Raw genomic sequence first — 25,349 nt, 5'->3', positions numbered from 1 at the left:
TGGTAAATACATATACTTGTAGATTTTTTTTTTATAGAACTGATATCATTTATTTACATAATAACAAAGTTGTTGAAGTCTTTTGAGATTATGTTGATACCTAGCCCACTTTTTACGTATTAACCTGGATGTAATCAATGATATCAAACAATATTTAGTTTGTTGATTTTGGTATTTGCCTTGACGTATTTGCTAATATTTACAAAGTTTTCTCAAAGCTTGCTATCATCTTGTCTTAAGTGGTTTATTTACTGAAACGCACTTCTTCCGAAATCGTATTTGTCTCCAGTTCAACTGGATAAAAGAGTGTTAAAGTTTCAATAGGTGTTAACACGTTGGACCTTTTAGAGATATCTCCCTTCATTGTCTTATACTTTTGAATATCCAGTGTGGCTATAATGCATGCATTGACAGTTTGACATTCGACATATTCTTGGTGTCGAACTCTTTCGAAAAGGAGGGGCGTATCACTGTTTGGTACATGTAATATCAATCCTTAAGCTCTATGCAAAGGGCTGAACGAATCAAGTACTGAACATTGTCAGGAAAAGACAACTCTAACTAAGGGGTACCCTCTGATCCAAAAATATTGCCAGTGTAGGACTCATTTACATGAAAAAGTCATCATTTTCTGGAACTCATTTTTCTCTGATTTTTTTTTAATGAAAAGAGAAAGTACATTTCGTAAATTGTGTCGCGCATTGTGTCGTGAATTAAAAAGATATATATGTTAGTGACACCTGTTGTTATATTTAATGTGCTTTAGCATTTCTGTATTTCAAACATTACCCTTGTCATGTGGCAGTGTTGTTTCGAGAACTTGGCTTTTTTTTCAAAATCGTGTTCCTGAATCCATACTTCCATAGCATGTATAATCTCAAAGCACGGACGCGTGGCGTCATACTGGTCATTCGGCCGCAGAACGGACATTACCCCAGCAGGTGTTCACAGCCGACATCAGGAAGATGAATAACTACAAGAGAACAACAAACAAACGGATTGGGTTTTATACAATAATTGATCACACAGATGAGAACCAAATTGGGTTTTTTTCTGGGCAAGATCGATTCACTTCAAAATTGCCATAGAAACAAGTCTTATTGCGAGAACAAACTTGATACAAGCAGGTAAAAAGCTTGACACGGGAGTAATTATAAAACAATGCAACTCGAAATCAGATAGACGCTTTAAAGCAATTTGATCAAGTTTGTATAGAGTAAATAAAGAAGCGAATGTGATTTTCCGTTGTTTACAAGTTATAATTAATTTCAAGTCTCATTGGAAATGATTGAAGAAGCATATGGGTTTGCTACTTCACGCGCGCACGTGTCACCGGATATGGAAATCGTCACCAAACAAAATGGTAAGGTTGGGTAATTTTAGACACTGTTCGATAACGCCATTTTTATCACCTCCCACATCTGAATTGTAGCCAGTATTTCGGAAGGACTTTTATGTGAATTTTGATAAAAATGCAAATATCAACAAATTCTCATGAAAATCGCCCAAGTGTCAAAATGGCCGTATTGTTGGAAAGAGATTTCCGACCTTTTTATGAGGCGCTTGACATTCACCTGGCATGTGTTATAGAGGGAAGTCATATTTGGTTAAATTACTATCTTTCTGTTAAACACTATTGTAATGAATTTCTGTCGCCCATCTCTCTCTGACGGATTTGAAGATTAAATCGTGTGACATGATATATATACCGTACCATATATCTTCGCTAAATGTTTTAAAAAGACGGATAATACACTTGTAAATGTCTCTTAAAATAAGCAAAAGTGCCTATATCAGACAGTATGTTCTTTGAAAAACCATGGTTTCATTTCCAGCTCACGAACACTGTTGTGATTATTTTGTGTGGGAGCTACGTGTACAACACCACGTTTCGTTAATCACTTCAAATATTTGTCTATGTATTTTTGTATGTTCTGTTTCTTATACCCTTCAATGAGAGGCTCCGATAATAATATTTTGCCAATATTCTGACATAACGGTCTCAAAATATCAAATAAATCATTCACGTAAACGTAAGTCAGTAACTTATTTTGAAGATAAAATAAAAACAAACAAAAAAGTTAAATTTAACTTTGCAATATGTTGTTTGCTATCAAAAATTACATTCCGGAGGCTATGCGAAATACTGTTCAAATTTCTTTGGAATTTGGATTGAAGTTCGTAGCAATGATCGAAACTGGCATCCATATTTAAATGTAATTGTTAACGTAAAGGGTTTTTGTTTAAACTGAGGTTGTATTTCAAGATATTCGTAAACAAGAATGTTGTTCCCGATCTGTTTAATAATCAAACAAAGATCCATTCCTCTTTCATGTTTGTATGTCAAATACTGAAATGGCGAAGGAACGGCCACCAGCCCGCCAGAACGGGTTTACCGTCGAAATCGGCACAGCCATGTTGAAACTGTCACTCCCATGTTTACGTAAGCGTCCGTATCATGTGATATGTTGACCGCTTACAGGGACGTCTCTGTACACGACATGCATATGAACACTCTAGCCTCCACGTTGAAGAGTCTGTTGTTAAGATATACAGGACAATGTAGTCGATAAATTATTTTGCGGTGACCGTCAACAAGACAGCGCTGACAATTGAACAGTCGCCTGTGTCCTAGCATGTTCATGTATATTGTAAATTCCCATGAGGTTTTCCTTCCTATGAAAACATTCTTGAGATTTGGATTTCTGATTTTCTTTCAATCAAGATACGAAATGAACATATCAGCCGTCTGCCATGCATTAAACAATTCACTAAAGGCTCCGGACAGTGGTTTCATGTTGGACAACGTGGCGACCTCTGTTGGTAACATAATTTGATTTAGATATGTATTTGCACTTTAAATAGCCCCAACACGCTAACATGCCATTTCAAAGCCACTACAATTGTCGTTTTGCAATAAAGCTAACATATTTAATTTCCTTTGCTTCCTCCACTAACTTGCTCTAATATTATAGGATTTCTTTCATTTAAAACAAATCGAGATATCTGAAATTCATTCTCAACAGAAATTACTCAGATATGTTATCGTAGAAAATTTATTGTCGGTTGCATTTGCTTCGACGGCAAAACAGGAGGGCTGTTCCATCAATTTAATTTGTGGAAATGTGAATCCTCCTGAGTCAAAGTAGACTAGTCTGGAAAGGTCGCCAAGGCGTACCATACAGTCGGAGTGACATTAACACTCGCAAGCACAAACCTGGCAAGCAGAGGTTTCGCAAATGTGCCATTAGCACCTTACAGTACATTGAGCGGTAAACGGTTTTAAATCAGCTCGGATTGAAACTCTATAAATTTCCAGGAATGTTTACTCAGATTTGGTGAACATGGGTGTTTAAGGCGTTTATAGGTTCGGATTTCATGCACTTTTCCGGAGAATGTAGAGTCACTGAGTGGCAGGATGTTCGTTTCGTGGTGTCAATTGCATGTCGTGTACCTTGTGTATTCACAGTCGGTGGTGATGATATTGCTTTGAAGTTTGGTCAATTGATATTTTGTCATAGTCGAACATATCAGATTGTCTTTAGGATATTGCATTGACCAACACCAAGCGATACCCGTAAAACAAGGCCATGCATATTTATATATGTACGAGTAGTACACTTAGCCGGAATGTCGTTTTGGATTATATTGAAACACATTTTGATATAAATCGCTAGAAATGGACACATTGCCCGGATGTTTGCAACTTTTCTTCACGGCCGATTGCATTATACACAACTCGAGGCGTTTCTGTATACCGGTGTCATCAGCGTTAACTTTTTGTAATTAATTGTTTTTGTGTTTAGGTTAAAAACAGTATGTTTTGCAGCGTTGAATTTGTTTTTTATGATTCTTAAACTACAGTGTTGACTAGGAGTGTTAACTGTTACCGAAAGCAGTCCGTGAAAACAACATTATCACTAAAAACATCTTAAATGCAGTATCAGCATATGATGTTTTAGTGTTTGGAAACATTCCTTTAGAAAATGACAAATTATTAAACGCAGTTTAATTCATTTTATTTTCTATTTCATTTTACATATCTCATATGCTTTATATCTCGATTATCACCTGCAAGAATGATTGGTACTTGCGTTAATTTATTGTTGACCTAATCACCTTGACTTTGGACACATGACCTTCAATCGTGATCTTGGACAATTGCCTTTGTTTGAAGCGGTAAATTTCACACCTGAGCGCGAAAGTATTCTAACACAAGGAAGTTTGTTACGGATTCCGAAACGACATTGGAAACAAATGTCTCTGGTGATGTGTTTTAACTTTGTATGCCAAAACACACACCGTTCGTTGAGCCTGGAGGAATAACAATACTCCCGTTACAGATTCTGTTCGGTGCAGTGCCTTTTGTTATGTTTATTTTAAAGTTGAAGACTGAAGATTCGAAGACAGACACACGTGATCTCTTTTTTCAAGGCTGACTAAGAATTCTAAACACGGCTGTTTCCAATAGGATGAGGTTTAAGAACACATTTCGAAATTTTGTTCCATTTATTTCAGTTTTTAATTCTGAAAGAAAATATAAATGCAAACTTGTGAAATAGTTCTTTCGTTTTGGATTATGGGGAGGATAAACAATTCTCGGGAAGAGAAACATTTGTGTTACGAAATTGAGACGATTGAATTGTTGGATTGAATTACACAATATCTTCGTGTTAACGATGACCTAATTGTGTCTTCTGTGGGTCCGTTTGTACTTTAAGTGGTCAATTATTTGTGTAAGCATCTTAACATTGACCAGCTGGACAGTCCTCGAATTCGTGTCACGTCTACATGTCAACAATAAACATCGCCACGTGTGTTCAGCCGAGTGCGTCTGTCTCGTCGTATTACGAGTAACATCTTGAGACTCTTACCGCGCGCCATTGTTATGCTACACCGTTATACCGTGTAGAAATTCACCCGGCCGTTCTACGGAATATAAAAACCTTGATTCATTATGCCAGGTTGATGGTCACTGACGGGTTATTACAGGTACGACTTCCATCTGTGTCCCGCCATGTACCCCTGCAATTACCTGCCGGCTAATGACTTATAACGACGTGCAACAGTTACGGTTTTGTTCAACGGATAGCTACCTGGCGATACGGTACCTTGATTAGCACAAAAGTAAAGACAGTCACAACCAAAGGTGATTTTTGTTCAATAGCACATTTAAAATGATTTACTGACATCTTGAGGTCATGAATGCATCATAAATTCTAAGCAAACATCTTTTATGTATTCATTGCCGTTGGAGTATATCTCCGTGTATGAGGAGCGTACAGACTTAGCTTGGTGACACGAGAGTGATTCCGAAACACAAGTGCATACAGACTTTCGATTCCCTCTAGGTCTTTGCGCCGTCTGGGTAATTTGGTGTTGGAGATTTCGGATGTATTCACAAATCGGTAAAATAATGGCAAATCATGCAAATGGCACAGAAGCCTCCAGGAATCGTACTGGCACATGCACTTTTGCCGGCGATTTGTCGGTTGCCAATACATCATGGCGACCAATCATAAATTGATAGTGTATACTAAATGACTTGATCATTATGGAAATCATTTGTATGATGACTGCCTAATGATATGCAAATATATGCTAATGAGCCGAAAATATATCGCCTGGGGGACTTTATTACACGTTGAGGTCAGGTAAACTGTTGTTTCAGATTTTTTTCCCTTTGTACTGGATCTATAGAAACTATGTTCTAAATGTGTCGATACTTGGAGAAACTTGAGTTAAAGCGTTAACAAATGGTGAAAGGGATTCTCGCGAGCGAAACCATTGACAGTGAAGAATACTCGGCATCTGTACCCACTTCGCTGGGACAGGTATATGGATGTGTGCCGGGACCTCTTGTCAACAAACATTTGGTTTCAGACAATGTGTTTGATCTGGAAAAAGCTTACAGTGTGTAAAGAACCTTTATATATATATATATATATACAGTACCGGTACTGTCATCCTTTGACGAGTTAATATATCAAGTTTATCAAGCTGAGGTTTTCTTGTTTGTATTGGCTATCGTAAGAGTTTACAAACATGAAGAGTGTACGACATACCATTAACGGTAGGAAACTGACCAGTGACAATCCTGAGTCGTTGACCAGGCAACTGGACATCGAGGTGGCGAGATTGGACGATATGGTACGCGCCCTGGAGAATCTGGAACGCCAGTGTCAATCAGAAGTCATTACGGTAGTCCGGGGCTCCTTAGGCGACGAGGGCATAGCACAGGTACTGTTGACATGTGATGTATGTTTTAGTGTAATTAACCTTATTTGTGCACTGCTCCTAATTACCTCGTTTCGTTTAATCCTGACGACTTATATACAAATTTTGATCTTATACTCACCGTTGTCGACGTCTATATTTAGTCAGAGACATCGTAACGTTTGCTCAAAAAGCTCCAAATAAATCCTTACGCAAAAAAACTCAGCCCCGTCCTTTCCGTTTCAAGTTTTCATATTCAAACTTATAGACAACCCACACAAATAATCTACTTACTACGGTGTACCCTATTAACTAGAAATCATCTGTTCTACCCTCAGCTTCATCCCGGTTCTCCTTCTTCATATTCACTTCACAGGCTTCCTCCAAATTCCGAACTAAACTTCAACTCTCCCTCTAACATGCAATCATATACCCCAGTTATCGACCTCTAACCTTTGAGGCAATTATGTTACCGCCAGTGACGATGATCTCAACTAAAACACACATATTCACCCCCGCCTCTCCTCAACTCCTCAGCCTCGAACCATACACCACTGCAATGTCTTGGTAACCTTCAAGACTGCAATTCGTATGTCAATTTGAGGATTTATAGATTTAACATTTACGAGAGTAAGCCGTGTTTGTCAACACACGGGTTGCCGTGAAGGGAGAGAAACAATTTAGTCGCGAGACATTGCTTTCCCGATATTGACTTGCATCAATATATCCCGATATTACTTGTATCAATATTTATGTCGGTTTACCTGTGAGTATCACAATGGACTGTTTTATATAATATGTCATTTACAGGGTTATCAGTACAAAAAAAGTATCAACTTTTGGCTTTTCGGTTTCGAGTGAGAAGCTTCTCGGGGATAGCATTAATGACTTCAGCGAGTATCTTATTTTTAAGAATTAACTCGCAAGACTATATTTAAAATACATAGTCAACCAAGTTCGATATTCTGTTGTTCTTATACTACGAAACTAAATTCTTGCCTAGACGATGCGGCGTCAAGTCACTTGAGGTTATACATGTATGTAACTGTGAGATAATGTATTAAAACATTTGGGCTTGAAGTAAAGGAACCTATAACAGCTATTGGAGAAGTTAACATTTCACTTACTGTAAACAGGAATATTTTAGTGTGTTGGGATTTTGGCGATTAAACATTTTCGAGGGTTATCGTAATTGTAGGTGTTTAGTACTAATTAAAATAGGCAATAAAATATGTTGAATAAAACGATATTGCTGGTATTAATATCTATATTCGCCTATTGATATGAGTATACGGTATGAATTTTAAAAGGTTAAATTAATTATGATCACTGAAAATATGCGCGTCACCAATATTTCCTTTGATGTAGTACACGTTAAAGATGAAACATATATTTGGTGCTGTACTGTATCTATTTACAAATGTTATAGGTGCAATCTCGTGTGTTTCCTATGTTTTCAATTTTATATCATCCAATGCAATCAGAAAATTAAAAAAACCGCAATCGATATTATACATTCGTGCATTTGATGTGACATCAAATATATTGAAATATGTTATTCTCCAAGAAATGTCTCCCTCAACTTCAATTTCAAAGTCGGAAACATAAAAAAAAGTAAGACTTTGCACAATATATATTGCACAATGCTCCATCAGATGAGCGTTAAGAAAATGTATAATAAACCTGTGTTTCGAGGGATCAATATGTTTATGACATGATTACTCCAGGACTTCACAGTCAGGATGTTCCTATAAAGACCGGTAATATTCACCGTCCATTAATTAGACGGGTACCGTTGACCATCATGTATTCACGTAATTTAATAGACCGGAGAAGTGGGGAGCTGTAGCGGCACCTTGTCTCACACACCTGTATCAATTAATCGTTATTACTGTTTATGATTTTTTCATTATTCAGCCTGCCGTGTATATGTCAGACAATACAGGATTCAATTTGGACCTTTTATGGCCAATCTTTTATTCATATAATTTTGCTGTGCTGGCGATTCCGTATTCGGAGATGCCTTCGTATATTTATTATTTGTTATCTGATACTAGCATGTTATTGTCTTTTATGGCGTTCACGCGAAAATGAATGATATATATTCTCATTTTTATTCTTCCGTTCGTTTAACTGCGCATAATTTGGAACATTTATAGACCTAGATAATGATTTTCCGAATCGAGGTACAGCAGTCTATCTAGCTTATGCCTTCTTTACCAGCTTCGTTCAAAATATATCTTAAGAATTATGTCTTTACATATTAAAACTTTTTAAACGCCTGCTAGAAAACATTGATAGCAGTTTCTGAAGCTTTAAAATGCTGGAAATAGAAACACTTGGATTCTCAAATTCTGAACACTTCAGCATATCTGAAATTGTAATCTTTTGAAGAAAATAATTTCAAAATGAAGAGCTTCCACCACGGGAAACAACTCCAAGCTTAATTGGATTTGAATTGTTGCCAAGGTAACAGTCGGAAAGAATTCAAGATTGCCTGGGTAGATATTTCGTGGGTGATCCATTCACAAACTGTATAAGCGTTGTATTTAAACATCTGCTGATAAGAAGATGTGCACTGCACAGATTGTATAATCACTGCATAATTTGCAAATTGGAACATGATCTGTAGTTTGGTGATATGTGCTGCATCGTTTTGACGCATTATTGAATGGTCAATTGGATGTTTGACATTCGCGCATGCGTGTGTCACTAAACATTGAATTGTGCATGGATATTGTTTGTGTATGTCTACCTACAAGCTCTTGAATAGAATTTGCATTGAATTAACAGTTTGATAAACAATCAAGTGGGGAATGCATATCAGAAGATCTGCAGATTAAAACTGTCATAAACAAATGCGATAACTTAATATACAAAAGTGTGTCATTCCCTACTTAAATAAATAAAAATATTAGTGACTCATTTCTTCGCGTTTTAAAATCATTTTATTTGAGACTTCCAAAAACAATTATACAAAATTCAAAAAAATAACTTTGTTATACACGATTAAATTTGAAGAATAGGTGACACTTTCGATGGACAATCGAATGTCATTCATAGAAAAATAGAAGACTAGGGCCATAAACTGAGTCAGACTGAGGAACGCGGGGCAGTATTATGGTATAGGTACTGCTATATAGCCTGGCAATGTTTAGCCTTCCGTGTGTGATAAATGATTTCACCTACCCACAACGGCATACTTTAATTTAATTTGTTTGTGCATCTGTTTTAAACTGTTCACGGTTGTCTGGCCAAATCACTTATGTAGAATGGTAAAACATAACATATACCGCGAACTGAGAGACACAACAGGGCAAGCGAACACACCAACCAATCATGTCGACTGTTACATGTCTGACAGCTTACTTCCGCTCTGGGCACCATCCAACCAAATGTTCCGAATGAAATGTGCACGGGGTCATAAAGATGTCCGTTGTCGTGCTCCTCTTATGAACGAGTGTTGGGGCACCGTAAATAACGTTTCATGCAGACGCCCGGAGTCTTGCCTGACATGTGCAATCGAACTTACCTTGCTAGAGGTACAAATAAACTAGCGGGTGTCACTTTAACCTTTCAGAATTCTAGTGTTAGCACACTTATCTACGGTCATGTTCTTTGTTCCACGTGACACGGCCCCGTTCTAACCTGATATCATCTCTTAAGGATATGTGTTACCTTATTTATTATACCGGTGATTTGCGTAAGAATTATCTCCCTTACAAGAAATTTAATTAAAGTAAGTATTTAATAACACATGCTAAGATATCATTATATTCGCTGTATTAGTACAGTTATTTATAATGTACTTTTCCAATATGGGATGGATTTTATTTGTATCATTTACCATTTATACACTTTTCTTTAAATATTGAAATCCATTAAAAAGGGATTGCATTTCACAGTAAGGTAACATACACCCTTAAAATGGCCGTTAAGTTCAAAATTTGATATAGAAATGACAATCTGCAAACTTTGAAATTCTCATTTTGAATGAATCATCGTAATAGCACAGACATGACGTAATAGTCTGAGAGAGAGAGTTACCTCCCCTAAAATTTAGCTTTACTGATGAACTTTGCAAAAAATATAATGCAATGAAGTTATGTAAGAATCGATTCTGTTTGCCGCACTTGATTGCTATGAAATGCGTCGTGTGCAGGTCGCTAGGGTTTTTGAAATTGGTCAATAAATTAGCCGAATTGGATTATGTCAAATGTGACGATGGTTTACCGCATTTACTTGATATATAGAGCAGGATCTGTGAAAGTGCGTGAGAATCAATCTTTCTTATATAGGCATGTATAATGCACTTTGTACTCCAGATCGGGTTATAGCTCCAAGTACCAGCATCGTCTTCTTTCCTACAAAATTAATTTATAGAATCAATTGCCATCTTACAATGATTGAAATGAGCGTAAAATGAAAAAAAATCATTTTAGTTTATATTTTTGGTGGACCTTAAGAAAGGAAAGGGTTGTTTTAATGATAATCAGGATTCAGTAAAATTTGGTCAAACCGGTTACGGCATTATGGTATTGGTGTACTTTCGTTGTAGTTTGAAGTTGATTCGGATTAGAAAGAACATCAGTGTTAAGCGATATTAGCCCTCCCCAACGAATGTATATTTCCTGTGATGGGGTTGTATGCACATTGTTATGATGATGACCGAGTTCAGAGATCTTAGGTTAGATCACTGTGAGTGCAGTGCCTCCGTGAAGTCATTGTTTCCCCCTTTGTAAGCACAGGTGTATTGTAGCCTCGGTATATGCTTCACTCTATTGGCGTTTGATTGTCGTTGTCATGTGTCGGATGTAGACGTTAACCCTGATCGGTCCCGCGTTCAGAGAGGAATAGTACTACTGACATCGATAAGACGCAGTTGGTCCAACAAATGTTACTGCAAAAATGGAAAGTTTGGCGGTGAGGAAAAGCTGGCTTTTTTCGTGTGGAGCGAATTAGCATAACAAAATATCCACACGCGGATATGAATTTTTAGATTATATAAAATATATATGTATAACGTCCACACCTCGATCAATTCAAAGAGACACATCGCAAACATTTCTACACGCGACAATTTCAACTTTTACATTACTTTTTCTCAAAAATAAGACCTACGAACTTCAAGATCAACCATAAGGAGTTGGATGTACAAATACTTATGTTTTGACGTCATCGCATGTGGGATTATTTCACATTGAAGAGTGACATGAAGATAAATTGTATACCCAAGTAGGTTTAAACGATGAAACCTACTACAGATACGGCTGAAAAGACGATGTATGCCCTCGAATTGTAGATTTGGTAAAAAGTTTATAAACAAATATAATGTATATTTAAAAACATTGCATCCCTTTTGCCATGTTGTAGTACCTATAAATCTTATAATATCAACTTAGCCTAAACGTTTGTGGATCTCTGGGACTTTAAACGGTTATCTCAGGCAGACAGTATCATACAATAAATTCCTGAAAGGATTTCTTAAGCCAAATACGGCCTTACCGTCAGGGTTTTCATCAAGAACGTTGGGGCTGTTTCAGAAACGTAATAGAAAAAAACATTCGTGTAAGAACTAGGGGAGAGGTTACTTGGTATACCACAATGCCGACAATAAGACAAAGGAAAGTCTCGGGTCAATGGCCGGAGATATGTCACACAGGTATGGACACAGAGGCAAATAGGTAATAAATCAATCAAGAAAGTTAAGTTGACTGGTACGAGTCACTCAGGCGTGACGCTAACGTCACTATGTCTAAAGTCTAGGTGTGTAACTTAACTCATTTGTGTCGTAACTTTAATTAGGTTTTCAATGGTTATTACCTTGACTGATTAGATGCAAAGCTGCAATGTGATTGGTTAAGGTGTTTTGATCTTGGTTTGGGCGCAGAAATTTAGACACTGCGTGAAGTGCAACAGTGTTGCCAAAATTTCTGCCCGCCAAAAGTTTCACTCTTACAGTATACCGAAAAAAAACTCATAGCGCATAAACAAGCAATTCAATTACTGGTTCCACTGCATAACATGTTCAGCAGTTTTGCTTGTCACGAGTTTCAAACAGCAATTACATGCAAACAAAATCAGTGAGTTTAATGGGTAAATACTGCAACGCATTAACAAAAGTATTCCATTAATTCAGTAACTTTTGATGTACATGTCGCGTAGACAGACTCGTGACGTGTAAACAGAGTCATGCGAGTGTTTTATCTTACCGCAGCTTTGTGTAGATAGGGAGGATGGCCGTAACATAATACCGTTACCAAGATCAACTCAAATAGACGGGTATTCATGGCCGGAAACATAGCGAAGATCACAGTCATTCGGCAGCTTAGAAACTCAGTCGAACTATCTCAATATCCGATCTTCTTTTCTGACGCAGACACTTTTCAAATATACACAGCTAAAATACAGGAACAAAAATAACTATCACGTAATTCCTGAAATGAAAAAAAGGTAAAACAATGAAACTATATCAAATATGTCAGATAAAGAATATTTACTAGATATTAACTTCAAAAACAAACCAATAATATTTTAGTTTTACAAGAACTAAAAAAGAGAAGACAACCCAATGAATTAGAATGTCAAGATAAAGAGTTAATGTCGTCAGAAAATCCATGTTTTAGGAATTCTTAGCCTTGGGGTCTCGTTTATTTGTCAGTGCAATTTTATCAGATAAGAATTTAGATCGAGATATGATATTGATTCTTCAAATGAAACAGCCGAAGATACACGGGGTTCAATTAAGACGCCTGAGTCATACACAGACATTTTAAAACAAGTCTTTCAAGAAACACACAACTCTATTGTATACCAATAAAGCAATCTCTTGGCGAACAAGGCGAGCGTCATCCGTGAAATTGCCTTATCTTGGGGGCGTGTTACATGCATACGTTCGTGCAGAAAGCCAATTCGACCTGCGGTATAAACATATTTACATTTTTTCCCGGAGAAAAATATCTCACCTCAAAGTTTCTCGTTAACCTCATAAATAAGCTGGAAATAAGTGCAGTTAAACGGCCGATTATACGGTGTGTTCGTTTCTGACTCTCTCCGCACAAACTCTAATGCATTTTTACACGTTTGGTTCTCCGGGAGCACCCTGAGTTACATCATGGAGTCTATAAATATGGATCATGCATGGAGCAGTGCTTAGGCATGCTGTCAAGTTTATACGTCTCCGACAAATATATATTTCACACTTTGGGAATAGCGCATGCGAAATTCCAAATGCCATCTTATTTTGCTAGGTACTGTGGAAGTATTTAGGTGTTATGATTCCGGTTTTATGTGAGATGATTTACTCAGCATGAACAATGTATTGTAATTACTAGAAACTGTTGAAACGTATGAGAGTAACATGCATCTCACAGCTAGGGAATGCTACTTGTAAAATTCCAAATGCGCCATTTAAATTCGTTTTGTAATTGCCGTATTAATTAATTGATTAATTAATGTGACGTTTCATGTAACCATGTAGCATTTTGTATCTGTTACAAAGCTTAGAATATATGAATGCTTTTATTCTTTCCAAAAGAAGAGGATATAAGAGGATATTCAAGGGTGGGGCAGTCGCCTATTATTGGCCTCAGGTCTGTAGTGTTTTTCCATGTACTCCGGTTTGCCTCCTCCACCAAACCCTGATTCGTTTCTAAATGGCCATAGCTGTTAATAGGACGTAAAGCACTAACAAAGAAACAAACCCAGTGCTGGCCTTATCACTAAAAGATAGAATTTGAACGAAAAAAAAACAACAGTTATCAACATGATTGATTGAGCACCGTCAGTCGATTTAAGTTCTTTTGAATGTCCGGTGAAACATAAATGTATGTTAGATTTGTGTTTCATATAGAAATATATATATGTTTAGGTTCCCTCCAGGTTCGTACTTGTGATAAAACGCCCGGACGTGCAATGGTAATTCGAGGAAGCAGCACGTTCATTCTTCCCGAGATAAATTTCAACCACAATTACGTTGCGAGTTTTTCAAGGGAATTCATGTCCGTGTACCAAGTGCTCCAGGCAAGATACATCTTTCATTACGTAGGGTGCGTCTTAAGTTTAAATGTACTTTTAGAAGACCTCTTATCTAACCTGACTCGGCTCCTTTGGGAATCAGCACTGCTGTCGTGCAGCAGCACGTCTACACCGACGGCCTGTACTGCTGATGCACTGGTGATAAGTGTCGTCGCCATCTTTGTTAGATCTTTCGGTTAGATACGTACGTGACAGTCTCTATAGACGTGTCTGAAAGTATTTGTCTTTTTTCATAATAAAGAAAACAATCGATATCAGAATACAGGCACCATACACGAGAAAGTGTTGAACATGAACATGGATTTATGTTTTGATGTGACAGAGTAAGCAATATATATCTAAAAAAAAAAAAGCACATCCCGGAATACCATATTCTAGAGATCAGTGTTTTTAATTGCATTGTCGTCTACATATTATAAACGAGTTGATGGGAAGTAAACTTTACACAGGAATAGTTTATATTCCTTTCATTTCAACTGAAATTAGAAGCAGTGCGACAGATTGTTCCGGTAATGCCATAAAGAGAAAAACATAGCATAAACAGCCTCCTGGATTTAAGCACAGAATGCACACAGTTCGCAGATGCACGCATTTCTAAGTAATAAGATTTTTTGAAACCCTGAAATAGGTGATTACAATACTGAACCATTCAAATGGTCATTATAATGTTTACTTATGCATGTATGCATAATGATCCCATTTGGGCTTGCACACTTTCGTTGAATTGGTAGCTCAATCAGTGGTACGGAGATCCCTAGGTACTTTTACTGGTTTCATACTATTATATGCTCTTGGTAAAAAGATGATTTGTTATTTTCATGGGCCTGGTTTTCTCAGATCGCACTTGCCTGATGTCATACGTGTTTCATCACGCTTATATTCAATTTTTTTTCTTATTCTTCATATTAGTATTAATCGTAAGTAATACGATATACGATTTAAAAGCACGCTTAGCCTAGATTTACCTGATAATAAAACCGCCCAATCTTAATTGAACTGAACAGTAATTGTAGAGATTTAATCCTGGTCAAGCGGATTGTCGCTTGACCCTAACATCATTGAATAGAATTTACAAACCCACCCATGGTTAGTTTTTGACGCCCGTTATCTTGGTAAGGCGCCTAATCGGATCCCGTCCGTTGACCCTCCCCTTTCGCAGACGTTTTGTTGTTCCACAAAGGAATTGGGTATTATGTTAGATTTATTTAGTTATCAAACATTGATTGTTTGTATACGCAGCATGGTGGCTGATTGTATGTGTATTTCGAGTAGGTCTGTTTATGAATGCCTGTGATTTAACAAATTTTAAACAAGGTAACGGAAATGACCGAAATATATTTCTTTGTCGGTCAACATGTTTTATGATAAATAAACATGATAAAACAAAACCTCATATTTCGACATTTGTTATCAGATGGATTCCCCAGCTTTGATAAGCAATTTAAAGTTATTTATCATATACAGATTGAAAAACGTCATATCAAAATTATCATTGATAGGCGAAACCACTTCTTGATAAACTATTTCTTAAATTACGAAACAAGATTTTGCATACTGCTTCAGAAGGAGAGAGTATGAAGGTCTATAAGAACGAGTGAAAACAAACCCATGGGTGCTGAAGGTTGGGATGAACGAACTCTCAGTATTGTAGTTGTCTTCTACAGTATGTTGGTGTTCCGCCTATCTAAAAAAGTTGCAATCCTGTTTTTCATATTGATGCGATATTTTGAGCCGATCTTATAATTAGACTTCTATTTAAGTAAATCTACTATGGTGTGTAACGTCACCCTACGTTTGACCTTGTAAGCTGATCACGAGTATTGACGTTCACGAAGAACATTATTTTTGTTTTATCCGATGGATGGTTTTTGCACTGAATAACATATAATGTAATCTCAAGTTAATGTTTTATTGCCGGGTTTCCTTTTCCGGTTTGAGTTGTTTTCAAGACATTAGATTCAAGTAAAAATGAGAGATATTCAATTATATGGACTGCATGCACCGTTAAACATTTATGAATGTCATAGAGCGATGTTACGCCACCTAGATGTATTTTTAACTGTTTAATCTCCAGAACACATGAGATATTATTGGCTTCCTTTTATTTTTTTTTATTTTTTTTATAATTGTATACACACTGATAGAACCAACTTATGTTTGGTAAAGCCTCGATATAACACCCCTCCCTATAAATTGACACCATTTCAAATGTCTTTTTATCACGACAATTCTTGTATTCAAAATCTCTGTACATAACCCTTCATTACACCAAATTGCTGACAAAATGTTTGCTTTGTAAGGAGATTATACTGTATATATAATGTAGTAGTCATGTGTAAACGACCTTGGTTACCATTGCTGACCTTGACATACTTTGTTTTCAGTCTAGCGTGTCCTCTACTGTGCTCATCATAATGCAAAGTGATAGACTTTATATTCCACATATAATATGCACGTCTAAATGACCTTTGGAATTATGCCTGACCTTGACCTACTCCGTTGCGTGTTTCATTCGTCTCTCTTCCCTTGTAATACGCGATTAGAAAGTGAAACATGACATTGGCGGGCAGACTCCCTTTTGACAGTTTTCGTTTCGGAAGAAAACACATATTTAGCCTGTATCGCTTGACGGCCTCGCATAACCTTACCGTTCCAATAGAAAAATCCGAACATGCCACATAACGCCTGGACACGAGGACTATAATTTTGCCCGATGAAGAAACACGGTCCTATATAATTGTCCAAAATGTAGGTTACCTCGACTGTCATTGATTAGGGGGTCCGGTCCAGCCGATATAGGAAATGATGTTCCAGTCAATTTATCGGGAATTTCCATTGTATTCCGAACCAAAATAGAACCGAGAGAAGAAAATGAACAAATTGTGTACAGAAACGTATATTTCGAGCCGAAAGAGTAAACCTTTTGTTAGACATAATGATATGTCAATTTCATGTGAAGTTTAGTGTGTTCAATCGACGACACATGATTACTTTATTCTCTTCAAACTTATTACAATATGATATAGTAAATTTTCAATAAATGGAGAAAAAAATCCAGAACCGTGTGCGCCCTCAGCCGTTTCATAAACAGTTATAGAGCGTTAGCATTTTTATATTTGGCCTGTTGTTTCGTCGTACATACTTCTAAATAAAATGTAGATATCATATGTCCATTTTGAACTGGCTTTTCCATGGAGTTGCCAATTCGGAAGTTTTTCATACGAGAAAATATTCTTCTCAACGAGATATCCTAATGGCAATTTGGAACTCTTTTTTTCTGTGAGGTAAAGAAGGCGATACAACTCTTTGGAAATGAGGTTATGCGTAACGCTACTCTTCTCAAAGAGAAGTCGTCATGGTCACTCGGAACTCTCTTTTCTGAGATGATACGTATTGTAGCTTTTCAAACAAACCATGTCCGAAGGTCATTATTTCATGTCAGTACGCTAATGAGGTAAGCGACAATGATGGAGTGTGATTCTACTTCCGATATCGCCTTCAGAAGATTACACAATGCCCCACTTACACCAGAATTTCAAAAGAGCCAAGCTCGTCAACCTACACCTCCTACGCCATAGCAACGTTAACGTTCTCCTGTGACAGTTCAGCGTGAACGGTCCTCGCCTTTGTTTCCTTCCGCAAGCCTCTAAAACTTACAAGCCACCATTCGGATTAATTTACTTGTGAACTTAAATCACTGTTCATATACCGGAGTGATCTTCTTCATTACTGCTCCTGAATCCCGAGACTGTTTCTAATGAGAATGTTAAGAGTCATGCCTTTTACGTTGCAGACAGGGCAAAAATTTAAGTATCTAGCTTGCATCTTGTTAATTAAAATACCTTTCATTTACTGCGTATTCATGTCAGGTTTCAGTAATGTTACATTTAGCCATGCTCGGTTTCTTGTACATGTAAATCTATGTATATTACAAACTTATTACGGATGACCTTCAATCGAAATAAAAACATCAATCTTATTTCGTCACTTATAAATACATATTTACGCTAGTGCAAATACAGCTCACCGAGTCTCTTGAAAAGACATTTTCATATTCGACGAAATTGCACTCAATTTTTCTCGGTAATGAACTAATAATAAACTCACGTCATCAATTTTACCAATTTGTGCAACGTCGGCAAGTCGGGAAGACAGCATCTAGATTTAATTGTCAACCAAAGCATTGCTTGCTTCCATACAAACAAAATATGTAGCTGTCTGCAAAAATACGTGTTCGTTCAATATCTTACAAGTAAAAAAACATTTTCATAATGATTTTCTTACTAGAGCAATGAAAACAGTTTTAATTTCAGTTTTGGTATAATATCAAAATATTTTAGAAAATATTGTGAATGTCAAAAAAGCATATACGAGGTTTCCGTTAAGCATGTCGGATTTTGTATAATCTGTGCATTTTGCTGATTTAACGCTTTCGCGCCATATTTACAGAATCATTAATATTTTCGTCTTAATTTTCTGACATTTGTCAGAGTTTGGAGTCGAGCTTTCAAAATACCAACATGATTCCCTAAGAGATTTTATTAAAGTGTGAACGAAATGTTTTCATTGTTAGAAATATTGGACGAGTTTTGATGGCGTGGTAGTTTTCTTCCGTGTTGAGGCGCTGACGTTTTCTGAAGTTTCAAGGTCTTGAACGAAAATGGATATTGGTAAACTAATGAAGAATGTATCACAAGAGACGCGCACAATACACTCCACAATTCTTCGTTTCTAGAGCTGTTATGTTCTGGGACCTTCTTTTTTGTATTATTCTGTTATACAGCGCCTAATGTTTTGTTAAATGTCTATTTGAAAGGGCATGAAAACAGGAAGACACAGTAGGCTGCTTTGGTCGTTCTTGGAAGTATGATCGATTGTCAAAACTTTGAAGATGAAATGCCGGACAGAGATTTGATATTCTGACAATCCATACAGGTCTATCAAGAATGGCGTGTGTCATGAGTAAGAACCACCACCAAGGTTTTGAATTTACTCGTAATATATGAGTTCTGCATAGCAGCTATTACAGATGCAATTTTTTACGGTGAAATCTATTTTCCAAAAGACGCATTACAGAAAACACACATACAAAACTTAATTCAACGATTTATTTGTGCATAACCATAACTAGATTTGTTTTTGTAAATGATTGCAATGTTGATGTACATCATTATTCAATGTTCATTTACGGTAGATATGTTAAATTTCGTTTACGTATAATTTCTTAAACTGTCCTTCTTTAACCTATTATCGAAAATATTTTTTTCCCGATACAATAATCGTGTATTTCTTATGTGATAAAGAAAATAAATGTTCGCGTGTTTGTGGGATTCGAAATCCATACTTAACGCAAATTATCGCGAAAATTAAAAGCAATCGAAATATATATCAAATACAGTATATGTCAAATTAACCCCATATATCTCTTCCTAAGTGTCTGCCTATACTCTCACTGCTTTGTCCATGTAGATTTTAGACATTTCATGCCAGCTGTTTTATAAAGCTCCGATGTTTTAGACAGGTGCGGGAGTAACATTGCACGAGTCCGTCTGATCGCACGTGCTGATGGCATCGCACGTGGTGGCACCGCCACAAAAGGAGCATTCATTTTATCCTAGATTGAACAAGGAAAGACACCGTCGATTGTTATGCACCGTAGCATTGTAGATAACAAACCCAATACAAACTCAATTGTTGCCTACAATTTAAGACTGTGGTTAGGCATCCTCCTAATGCTGATACTGGTATGTTACTGCTATCGGAGCAACACCATAGAAAATCTATTGAGTGCGAAACTATATAGTTAGATTATTCGCCACCTCTTGATTGCGGCATTTTGGTTAACGAAGCCATAATCACTGTATCTAGCTGGGTAAACTTCCTAGGCCTGAAGCCAGGGTATTAGTTAAGCATTAAGGCCTGTATAACAGTACTATATCGATCAAATGGAGGAATTGTGTGTCGATATAGTAACAGACTGGGTTTAGTTCGGAATATGTACATCTGACGTTTGCTCATATGATCAACGCCCACCAATTTTGGTCTATACGACCGTATTTGTTTTAACACTATGTATATTGCTCAAGCCAATTCTTCCATGGTCAACGTCGCGAGGCCTAGACCCCGGAGCTTACCGTGCTACTCAGCCGGCCCGTCTGACATGTCATGTCTTAATTAAAAGCTGCAACATGAGTTTTTGATCGGGGTATCGAACACACAGTAAATGTCAACTCGATCACGATGCTCCCCCTGGACGGTAACCTCGTAAACCGTCCCTCACTCACTGACCTGTGTTACGTTATACAGAGCTGTCAGATTAGGACACACTTGTCTCTATGTCATATTTTGAAAAGCTTTGTTTGTATGACACTTCATTCATTTAAAATGTCTAACGAAATAATAGAATTCCATGTCAATGTATACATGCTTCTATTTGCATAGACATCGGGACACCTAAACTTGCATTTTTTATCTGTGAGTTTGAAAAAAAGTAACACAATATCTTAAATATTCTATTTCTCTGGTATGCTTCATAAAGTTTGATACTTTACAACAGAACACTGTATCAAGTGTGTCTGTTATATTTCAATTAATACGAAACCCCACCAATCTCAAGAAAAAAATGTTTTTAAAACGTATTCTATCTGGTATGTTATATTATTTGTAGTAGCCTCTGTATTTCTATAACAAGCTATATTGATTTCAGTATCTGTAGGTAGTACAATCGCCTGTTTTCAACGTCCATTGTTACCATATAGAAATCTTTTGTTTCGTGGATCGAACGACAGAAAACAAATCTTTATTTTGAAATTTGATTTACTCTTGTCAAGAAATATTTTAGTAATATGCGATTCAAGAAAATTCATTCGTCATTTATCGGTCCTTATATTATTAACAGCAATGTCTACAGTGTTTTCAAATTAACCCACTTCATTTGGTGTGGTCTGTAGCTACGAAATGACATCACGTAAAATTCCGTCTCCAATGAGATTTGCAATTGTAACCTTGACCTTAATGTCAGTTTCCCGATCAACTAAGACAGACGTGGTAAGATTCGGCTGTGATAGAATATCGGAGTCGATATAACAGCGTCATGACGTCATATGGGGTCAAGTCAGTTAATAATCCTGTCAGGCGTTTTACAAGACCCCTACATCACATATCGATTCTGTTTACTATGGCCTGGTCATCAGTGGTCAACACGCAAGACATGCCGGAATGTGTGGGGGTTTATTTGTCCCTACTCAACGAGTACAATTTGATGCAAATGTTGGTATTCAAACTATTTGCCCAGTTCGGATATTGATTTTGATGCGCGTTGGCGTTTTCAGTAGATTTTACGTCCATGTCATTCGTTTCGACGCACGCAAACATTCTCTAAATGGTCAGCGGATTGTGTTTGATTTAAAATCATCCCTAAAAATATTCCTTTCTAGAATAATTGATTCTCTTCCATCAGTTTGGAATGCATAACCATGACATGGCGGTTCTATTCATGCCAATCCCGCGTTACATGCGGCGCTACCATTGCAGTTCCGTAATACTTTTACGGTTGGTCAATGGACGCTTAATTGTGTTGACTACTTCACAAAAATATTTTTTCCGATAGAATTGAACAACTTGAATTCATTACCTGAAATGCTATGGAAAAAATACGTTTTGTGATTGTACGGGCTTTCTATGGCGATTTGCACGTATCGTGGATGAAGACCAAATCACCACTTCATGTGTTCTTCTTGGAATAAGATTGAATTTGTCCTCAGAGTGTAAAACAAATTTGATCAATAAGGGAATTGATTTGACGAGGTTATTTCATAGAACGTTGACATTTGCTACATGTATGGTATGAATACTAAAACCAGGTTTCGTTAATACTGGAGTAGAATTATTTCGAAAACGTTCTGCTTTTGAAAAAAGACGTGTAAAGGAAAGCTTAAAACCATAAACATATTTTGATGCGTCCAGTCTCTGTCACATTTTTCGACAAGATATGAAGAGTCCTATATCATTTTATGTTGGTTGGTTTTGTAACTTTCAGAGATTTAAAGTTTCCTGGAAGTCAATGTAATGAAATCCGGATATCTAACAAGGAGAAAGAGCTTTAACATCACAATTTTCTGCGACAATTGTGAAGAAAATGTTTTAACGGAATACCCTTACAATTGTAAACAACATATAAAGTATTATCTCTTGTGGTAGTTCTATTCACCGGAAGAAATTTGTATGATGTCCATATTTTCATATGTATTTGTTTTTAAATGCTTTTTGCAGTTTAAGTCCAAAGAAACTATATTTGTGGTGCGGACTGCCAAACATTTGTGCTATAATGGAAGAGTGATGTATATAATATATAAATATATACCGGTACGATTTAATTTGCATTTTAATATAAGATACAAAGAATCTTAAAAAGAAATACTTCCAACCCGTTCCTGTAGAAAATATTTCGAGAAAAAAATGCATTTGATAGGCTATTCATATTTGTAATGGGACTGTTTTCAATTTTAAACACTCAGGATACATATGTGTGGATATATCGCTTGTTAACAATATCATTGACAGCGAAACATCCGGGTCAGTACAACATAAGGAAGTCTATGGGTCCGGAAGTGGAATTTCCAGTACTGTCACATTCAGATAAACAAGGTTCCACTACGCGCTTCTTACTTACATCGCGATACTGTCAATGTTATTACACGGTAGGAGTAATTTCAGAACATTTCTATCGATTAATGAATCGAAATCAACGATTTTGGAAACTTAACAACCGTTCGGGGTTATATGAGGTGTGACTAATTATCGTGGGAATACATTAGTGATATCATCAAGGTCTGGTCCCGCGTATAAGCACGTGCTGTCAAGCATGCCTATCTGTACACGTGTATATACAGAAACATTTAGCTTGAGTTTCTGCATCTGTGAAGTTCTGTGAAGCAGCTATATGATTACACATGTAATAACAGGACCATTCTGCTTTTCATTGTCAAGCACGTGAGGGGTTTTATTCACTATACGCCGATCATTATTATTGAAGCGTGAATGTTGGAACATAAAACTAGTGTTAACTGCTTCAACGGCTGGTAAGGAAACAGGAGATGGTTCTCCGGATAGCAGCTAATAATAATTGGAATGGAAAGAAGTCCACGTTCTGTTTCTGAAGGGCATATCCTTCCAACATAGCCCAAAGCTCCCCGTTTCTTATCTGTAGCAAGATATATATAAGTTAACGATTTGTACACAGGTTTTTTTTAATGACTGTTCTCGTGGAATCTTTACCAATTCCCTTGCCTCGAATGAAAAAGCGATGTCTTCCAACCTTAATGTGATATAGAAACAATTATGTGCAGTCAATATCATGATCTTTGAAACAGAAAGGATTAGTTTATCTTATCACATTAGTGACTGGTACTTGTTGGCAATGCCAAGCTTAGGAGGTGTAAATATACGTCGCTTGTCCTGACATTCGAAGCGAGTTCATTGATTCCATGTCTCCGATTCGTGCGAGAAATAAACGTCTGTGATTTATCCGTCCAAGACTCGTACAGATATATATCTACGTTGTCGGATGTGTGTGTGTGTTACAAATACCTATACTGTAGTGACAGCGGATAGTGTCTCTGGTACAATAAGGACTCTGACGCCTAGAAAGTCACTTGATGAGGAAGAAGTAGGTATACGGAGACTTGTACCAAGAGTGTATGTGGAAGAGAGAACCCAGATGTGATATTTGCATATCTGGTCGTGGTGTTTTAGGACTGTATGAGATATCGTGTCGATGTGAACTTCTAGGATTTTTAATGGAATTGGTTCTTAACCCGTTTCAAATGAACTTGGATAATTTGTTTGGGGATTTTCCCCGGCTTATCTGTCGGATTTTATCAGAAACAATATTCAATTGACATTACCGGACACATCTGTCTTTGGCCAAACGCTTAAAAACGACCAAAGAATGTAAAGCACGTGCGGGCGTCCGCGAACGCTAGTTATCCTAATGGGATGTTCGTATAAAAAATGTGAAAATTGCATCAAAATGCATATGCCATTACGTACACATTTTAATGGGTTGTGTCTGATTGGGAAAATTGGATTTGGTAAAGAGATAAAGATACCCAATCGGGAATACTTATGATTTGTTTGTGTGTGAAACGATAGGAATATAGGTAGGTCGATGGAGATCTTTTCTATATACATGTGTCTGGTTATCGAAGAGCCTCGGTGAAAGGACTTTGCTACATCACGTATAAGATACCACTGGTCTATCAGGTATTCGTTATCGTAAGACACCATTTACGCCATTGTTGAGTTGCGATCCTGTGATGGATGATCGGTCGTGGTCGTTTCAGCAATGACGGGCTTTATATATCCCTATCACAGACTGGATACAGCTAGCCTTAATTAAAACTTTGGTTGACCGTTATCAGCTAACCTGTACCGGGGTATACCCCACAGGTAGATGGTCCCCCATTGTATTGCGCATTCTCATATAGATGTACCTGAAGCAATATTGGGTCATAGTGTTTGATATATTGAGTCAATTTATGTGAATTGATAACAATTTTGGATTATTCAACGTTTAACTGAAGAATAAGGGAACTGTTTTGTGTTGATGCATCGTTGTATGGTATTCCTACCGCCTATCAAGGAGGAGGAGGAGAATTCACGGGATATGCAAACGGTTAGCATAGCAAGAGGTATAGTAAGCGAGTCGGTCGTTATCTTTTGCATGTGGTCCGTTTACAGTGGTGTAACCAATGATCTATTGGCGTAAGTAGAATGATAGTTCCTTGGCTATTTAGGAGTATTCTACATATCTGTAGGTCTATCGTCTGCCACGCCGTCTAATCGGCTGTATTGTCTGTTTCTATGGTGTCGTCTGCTCGTGGCGTCTGCCTCCTGTCAACACTAACACATGGAGTATACAAAAAGCAACCATTAGGACCTATAGTAACAGTGTTTTTATTCTTTGGACGTGGTAAATAGTGTTATTATTGGATGTGTAATAATGTAGTAATGATGCAAAATCAGTAAGACTTGGAAGGAAAGGTAAGTCATTTTAATCCATTTAAATACACATACCTTACAGAAGTAAAGCTCAT

At 37.0% G+C, this 25,349-nt stretch overlaps 1 protein-coding gene across 5 annotated transcripts in view; it reads left to right on the top strand.

The window, feature by feature from the left end:
- LOC110440622 (kinesin-like protein KIF26B) overlaps positions 1-25,349 on the top strand; it is a 306,581-nt gene that overhangs the window by 30,115 nt on the left and 251,117 nt on the right. Inside the window, exon 1 of one of the 5 annotated variants that reach the window (XM_021483783.1) lies at positions 6,031-6,240. The exons of 2 other annotated variants lie outside the window; for them this stretch is intronic. In XM_021483783.1, the coding sequence (XP_021339458.1) occupies positions 6,046-6,240 (195 nt within the window). In that variant the 5' untranslated portion in view covers positions 6,031-6,045. Of the gene's footprint in view, positions 1-6,030; positions 6,241-24,743; positions 24,945-25,126; positions 25,297-25,349 lie in introns of those variants that run through there. 2 more of the 5 variants (XM_021483788.1, XM_021483787.1) reach the window with 2 other exon arrangements.

Source organism: Mizuhopecten yessoensis, unplaced genomic scaffold (genome assembly GCF_002113885.1).
Source record: "Mizuhopecten yessoensis strain PY_sf001 unplaced genomic scaffold, ASM211388v2 scaffold11185, whole genome shotgun sequence".
Taxonomy (NCBI): Eukaryota; Metazoa; Mollusca; class Bivalvia; order Pectinida; family Pectinidae; genus Mizuhopecten; species Mizuhopecten yessoensis.
Note: the sequence above shows the minus strand (reverse complement) of the source record. Positions and strands in the feature narration are given on the sequence as shown.